Raw genomic sequence first — 6,991 nt, forward strand, 5'->3', positions numbered from 1 at the left:
TCACTGGGAGAAACAGCTGGATGGGAATTCAGAAGTGTATTTAGGAAGCAGTTGGGAAGTACTGGGAGTTTCCTGAGGTGGGGAAACCTGGGGTGTTGGGAAGATAAAGGAATGCTGTGGAACAGTGGCAAATGACCAGCAATGTTTCAAACGGGATCTTTTCTTTAAAACTGTTTCAGGTTTGCCATAGCAAGAGCGGAGAGGTTAATTCTGCCAAAGTGGCAAATCTGGTGAAAGCCTATGTAGACAAATACAAACACTCACGGAAGAAGAACCCCGAAGAGGCCGTCTCCTGTGAGAGGAAATAGAATGTGCTTTCCGTTGTTAATTTTCTTCTATCTGCAAAGTGCAATTGCAACGTGAACCGTTAACTGAAACTTGTACATGACACTGATTTGAACCTGGTTTTGATAAAATTATTTTTCAATGTAGTATATAATGTTTTGTTCTGAAGAAATAGAGACCTGCAGGGCAACTTCTGTATTCCTTTTTAAAAGCAGATGTCTAAAAAAAAGAGATTAAATGTGTAAAGAAGAATCATTAGGGATGTACGATTGTGTGGATACTTAGATGTACAGCATTTTGACTTGAATAACAGAGTGCATTAAACTAGAAACTTCCGAGTACGTTGCTTTTGGAACAGGTATGTACAGTCCGTGGAATGGGTCAGATTTAAAATGAATTTTTTCTTTTTGATTTCTCCCTAATTATAGCAAATATAAAGTAATGTATTGCCTTGACAGAGATTTCTAGCGTTAACTGGACAGGCTGAATGCAGGGGTCACACTGTGTATATAGAAAAAAGCACATGGAGTTGTCTGAACAGGAGCACTGTTCAGATTTTAAAGAGGAAAGTCATGAACAGTGAAGGGCAGTGCCCAGAGCCATGGGCGCTGCACGTCTGTTGTAACACCAAATAAAAATGATGCTGCTTGGTTTTGTTTGTATGTTTTTCGCTTTGTTTCAAGATAGTGGGATGAACTTGAATGACTTTCATGTGCTGACGTACACACACCCACACTGACAGCCTCAGATCATGTCTAACCCTGCCCTTAGCTCGTAGGGAATTAGTAGGCTAGAGCTGAATGTTCAGAAACATAAACCAGTTTCTTCTGCGAGTGGAGGAGCTGGTGTTTGTTACTGGGCTCCCAGCTGACCAGAGAGGGCCAATGGTGCACATCTGTGCTGCATAGTGCTTTTTCTTCATTAACTAGGGCCTGTAGCATGGAGCTCCAGACTGCTGTCAGTGAATGGGTGCAGTCTGAAGTAGCATGCAACAAGTTTTCTGCTTCCCCTGAGCACTTTTGTGTAGGGAGGGCAGTACAGGTACCACCAGCATGTTAAAAGCAGATGTGGGTTCACCCAATCTGCCAGGGGAATGCCTACACCTAAGGTAAAACCGGTTTTACTGACGCAGGAGCAAGGAGGGTTGCTGAAACACTGAGATCATTACATGTTCCTTTTGGAAGGAACAGTTTGGGATCCATCCACATTTGAGTGGAGAAGTATCCTTTCTCTGAGCCAGGAATATCTGTTCTCTTACTCTCAGACATGACCATTTCAGCACTCCCCCTCCAGTCCTGCCATGCAGCGACAGCCTTTGGCATTGGCTCAGCCTGGATTCTGCTCCAGCCCCAGATGTGCTGGCCCAAAAACCTGAGTAAACTGCTGGGACAGAAAGTATCAATCACGTTTTCCAAGGAATTACCTCTTTGTAGCCAATAGTTCCCCATTTGCCTGTTCTGGGCAGAAAACCCAACCTTGCCCTGTCAGTAATGCCTGCAGAGGCCTGAGGATGAAAGAAGGGACACGCACCCCCATACACACATGTGGTTAGAGAGAGATCCATGGATGTGTAAAATGGGTGATGTTTGTCACAACGGTTGATCACTTGGTTTTACCCATGACTTTCTGCAGGCTTAATGAAGCATTTGACTGTATATTTATTTGTGTGTGCCTCAATGAAAATGCTGTGTAACTTGGACACAGAGAGAATCTGTTTTCTCCAGTCAAAGCAGGTTTTAGCTTTCTCAGAGTACTCAGTTTTACACTGTGGTAGCAGTTTGTATGATCTCTTGAACTATTTTAAGCTAAAAGGGGTTAGCACTTTCTGAAAGATGTTGTAGCAAATTGCTATGTCTCTCCCAGGTTATCACGCCGTGCGTACTTGATTTCTATTTCCTTTTCCTTCTCTGGACTTCTAGATTTAATGCCTTTTTATACCTTTTTACTCTATACAGTCGAGCCTTGCTATAAAGCTCCTTTCAGGAGCCGGAGAAGTGTTCTGTGGGTTGTTTTCCCCTTCTAGAGGCGAAGTGGGAATGAGGGAAGGATTCAAACTGGGAGATGGGGTCACTGATTCCTTGTGTTGCAGCTCCTGGGTGGGAGATAAGCCGTCACTTGTTGCCACATTGCTGGGGCAGTGACTATAGTGATGCTCCACTGTATTTCAATGACGAAGATGGATAGACTAGCACGTGATCGGTAACTTTATTTTTTACAATGAAATACTTCAGAACTTAGCAGAAAATACGCGGTTCAATACAATGTTGGTGTTGAATTAAAGAAATGCATTGCCTTAATCCATAGCCTCTCTTATTTTTTCCTGAAGAACAGTAAGGAAGGCACGTACCTCAACCTCGTTGTTTGTTACATAGCATGGAAGCTGGATTTCTATTTATTGGAGCTCCTTGTGCTGCAGGTCCCAGCGTGCACTGGAGGCAGGGGATGGGGACGCTGAGCCCCCGGGTGGTGGTAACTCCATCCGTACAAATTGCCTTGAGGAAACCAATTGCTGTGTACCTCGTGTGAACTGATGCAGAGCAAAAGGGTTTTCTTTGCACTCCTTGCGCTCACTGTGAGTGATGCTTGAATGTCTCATCCTAAAGATGGATCTTGTGAGCGCAGTGGCTGGCCAAAGTCCATCATTCGGTGTCTGTAGCATGAGGCTGGAGTGCTGTCTACTGAAAGAATGCTCTAAAACCCAGTCTGTGTAGTGCTTAACACTTTCTAATAAACCCTTTTCACTAACCTGGCAGTCGTCCATGTCTGGTCTTAAACGGGTCTGTCTCAAGTGGTTTAATTCCAAGTGAATGGCTGAGGGAACTGGGGTGGTTTAATCTGGAGAAGGGAGACATCACTGTGTATCCCTCCCTATAACAGCCTGAAAGGAGGATGGAGACAGGAGGTGGGAGATCTCTTTTTCCCAAGTAACAAGTGATGGGACAAGAGGTAACAGCCTCAAGCTGCGCCAGGGGAGGTTTAGATTGAGTATTAGCAAAAGCCTCACCAAGAGGGTGCCCAGGGCAGTGGTGGAACCATCCCTGAAGTGTTCAAGCACCACATAGATGAGGCCCTCAGTGCCATGGGTTAGTGGTGGACTTGCTGTAAAGCGTCTTTTCCAACTGACTTGATTTTGTGATTCAGAAAGCAATGTGGGATTCCTATTGCTTCTCTATGTATGCCTGTTTAATCTTACTCCATGTTGTTTGGGCTCCCCCTCCTTACCATCTGGCTTGTTTTCAGTCAGCCTGTCCTACCCATGCATGCAGATGCTCCAAGCTGAAATGAACGAAATCCATGTGGCAAAACATCCACATACTGTGTGTGCTGCAGTGGTGACTCGAGGTACTGGGTTTGCAAAACACTGTGGGGTTTGGCCTATGACCTGATCTGCTGCATGGACCACACAGGGGCAGGACCCAGCTCAACCCGGCCCCGTCCTACACACCATGTACCCATCCAAGCCATGTGGGTCACTCAAAGAGCCCATGGGGGATTCAGCACATCGGAGCTCACCTTCCTGGGGAGCTATGTCCAGGAATCACTTTGCTTCCCAGGATTAACCCCAGTGTACATCCCTACACGGATCATGCAGACACAAGCTGTGTGAGAGCCTCTTGGAGGCGGCTGGCTGGCTGCTCCATGACATCCCAGCTGGATTTGTTGGGTTTGGGATGGTTTGGCTGGGCAGTAACATCCAGGGTGGGACAGGATCCTCTTACCTGGTACTGCTGTGAGGGTGTCTTGGTTCTGTCACTCTGCATGTACTCATAGATGGCCTTAGGGAAGGAAGAGCACACCACTTTGGGGAGCAAGGGTGGACACGAAGGTGGAGACTCAGGGACTTGGTGAGGAGGGAGGCCCAGAGGTGTCAGTGCCTTGTCTTCAGAGAGGAAGAGCAGTCGGAGGCCGGTGCTGTAGCTGTAACCAGCTCCTGAAGCTGCAGTTACAACATTCACACCAGTCAATGCGTTATATAGAAACAAGAATAAGGACAATAAAGGAGAAGTGCTCAAGGCCAGGCTGGATGGGGCTTTGAGCAACTTGGTCTAGTGGAAGATGTCCCTGCCCATGGCAGGGGGTTGGAACGGGATGAGCTTTTTAAGGGCCTTTCCAACCCAAACCATTCCATGATAACCAATTTCATTCATTAAAGAGTATTTGTCAATCAGATGCAGCAGCTTCTGAAGTACTGGAACACTGATAGAGGGGCACTGACCTCTTGGCTTGGTGAAGAAAACCAAGCCCCAATAGGTAACTGCACAAACCACCTGAAGCTGTGGGAATGCACAGGCTGGGACATGGAACCTGACTCTTTCAGTGTTACTCACTCACTGCTCCCATGGATTCACAGGCCAGCAGCACACTTTGGAGCGATCTTCATCTCCATAGACTGCAGTAAATAGAGGGGATTACAGCAATGCGGTAGATGCTCATTACACACAGTAAACAATCAAGCAGGCTGGAATCCAGCACAGAAAAATGACTGCAGGAGCCGAGCCTGAGGAATTCTGGCAGCAGGATGTCATGTAATTATGCTCGAGAAATTACACCTGAAACCACTGGATCTTTTATGAGGAGCATCAATCAAACCGCCAGTGATTCCCCAGTGCTTCGGTGCAGCAGCAGGCGGGAGGAAAGGCAGGAATAACTCCTGAAAGTCAGTTTACCTATAAATTCATGATCCTCTTATGAAAGCTTGGAGCTCTTGAGGACCAGGACAGCAGCTTGCACATGGTGGGGAGGGGGTACCCCCTCAGCAGGCAGGAACATTGCTCCCTGCAGGAGTCAGAGGGACCCCTGATGTGCAGGTATTTGCGACACAGACATTATAGAATCATAGGTTAGGGTTGGAAAGGACCTTAAGATCATCCAGTTCCATCCCCCCTGCCATGGGCAGAGACACCTCACACTAAACCATGCCAGCCAAGGCTTCATCCAACCTGGCCTTCAACACCACCAGGGATGGAGCATTCACAACCTCCCTGGGCAACCCATTCCAGTGCCTCACCAAAGCACAGCCACCGACTTGCTCTACCCAACACTGAGAGGAGAGTGGAGCTTCTCCTTGCTGTTGGCAGCACCAGGAGGACCGGGATCCCCAGTGCTGCCTGCAGGCATGAAGCACCCAAAAGGAAGCCTTTCTGTTGAGAACATCCAAGGGGAAAGGCTGATGCACACACAGCTTGCTCAGGGGGTGTCATTGACCACTGCACAGCACCTGGCAGTTAAATGGCCATCTCAGACTGATAAACTCCAAGATATTCCCCCTGCAAATACAATGACAACTCCTGGAGGCACAAGACCTGCCTCTGATTTGAGCGTCTTTAATGCCAACACACTACAGAGCTGCTGCTGCTGCTGCAGGTGGCTTTGCTCCATAAGCTCAGCTTCCCTGAAACACAAGGGATTCAGTGGCCAAGATGGGGGGGGAGACCCTCCAGGGGTCCAACCTCCACCTCCTTCCCTCTGATGCTGCAGCCACATCATGGAGCTGAAGAGAGCACAAGGAGATGAACCCTGGGGCTTGTGCCAAGCCCTTGGTGCCAGCCCAGCATCCCAGGGCAGCTCCCAGAGGGGAGCTCAGTGACAACCCCAAGAGCTCTGACGAGCACACAGCAATAGCTGGTGTTGGCCAGCTCTGTTCTGCAGAGGTACCGGCCCCTCTTCCCTCTCCCCCTCTGCTCCCTTCACTGGTGATGGGCCAAGCAGCTGAGCTCCAGCTCACCTTGCCAGGGGCCAGACCAAGGCCAGCGGCAGAGCTGGGATGAGGGGACATCCCCGTGTCCTGCAGGACACGTTTCATACTTGTTCCACTACATTACTCCATCCTAACCCATATAAACCCAGAGAGCCCTGCCCAAAGACAAGGAACAAACCAACATTCACACAAGAGGAAAACCTGCTCTTCATCAGGACAGCAAATACCTGTGGACAGGCAGATTTAAAGCCCAAACCAGCACCACCAGCAAATCATCTCAGAACACAGAGTGCAGCAAACACACCTGCAGGGTATTCAAAGGCCCCTTTAAGACAGCTCTTCAAAAGCCACCTCTTGTAGGGGAGTGAAACCAAGAAGAAAACACTGAACACAGGGTGTTGGCAGCAGTAATACAATTATCTGGACGTGGTTTGCCCCACACTGCAGGCAGGCAGCAGCTAAGCCTGAGGGCTGGGACCTCAGCCTGGCCTCGTGCTATGGGAGCAACACCAGAACTGAACCACTGAGCAGAGGAAATGGATGAGGAGAAGAGCTGATCTGAAGGGATCAAGGGAATCCTGCTCAATCCCAGGCCCATCCCAGCTGCTGCCCCATCTCCCTGCTCCCCTTTTCCTCCTCAAATCAATACAAGTGGAACTGCAAGCAAGGCTTTTTCTCCTCCCAGGCAAGGCTGTTGCAATAGTTTTAGGTGAACGTCAGACCATGCGCCAACAAAGTGGTCTGTTACTGTGCTGACAGCTCAATAACTTCCGGAGAACTTGGACTGATGACCGAGGAATAACATTTACTTTGGCAAGAGGCACTTTCAGTGTCCTTACTATACTGAGAAATGCTTTAAAAGAAGAACTGTAAAAAACAACAGATTTCCTCATTTTAAAAATACACCTAACCTGGAATTAGTAATGGTTTTGTTATCTTTCCCCTGAGAAATCTGTACTCTTCTTCAAGAAGATAGCATGGAGCCAAAGCCAGAACAGGTTCTTCATG

The 6,991-nt window shown here is 48.2% G+C and overlaps 1 protein-coding gene across 2 annotated transcripts in view; it reads left to right on the forward strand.

Moving 5' to 3' along the window:
• SCAF11 (SR-related CTD associated factor 11) overlaps nucleotides 1–3,030 on the forward strand; it is a 46,511-nt gene extending 43,481 nt beyond the window's left edge. For both annotated transcript variants that reach the window (XM_034062826.1, XM_031048034.2), the window contains exon 15: nucleotides 180–3,030. In XM_034062826.1, coding sequence (XP_033918717.1) covers nucleotides 180–308 — 129 coding nt within the window. In that variant the 3' untranslated portion in view covers nucleotides 309–3,030. The remainder of the gene's footprint in view (nucleotides 1–179) is intronic.
• Nucleotides 3,031–6,991: the final 3,961 nt, after the last annotated feature.

The sequence above is a fragment of the Melopsittacus undulatus genome, chromosome 5 (assembly GCF_012275295.1).
Source record: "Melopsittacus undulatus isolate bMelUnd1 chromosome 5, bMelUnd1.mat.Z, whole genome shotgun sequence".
Classification (NCBI taxonomy): domain Eukaryota; kingdom Metazoa; phylum Chordata; class Aves; order Psittaciformes; family Psittaculidae; genus Melopsittacus; species Melopsittacus undulatus.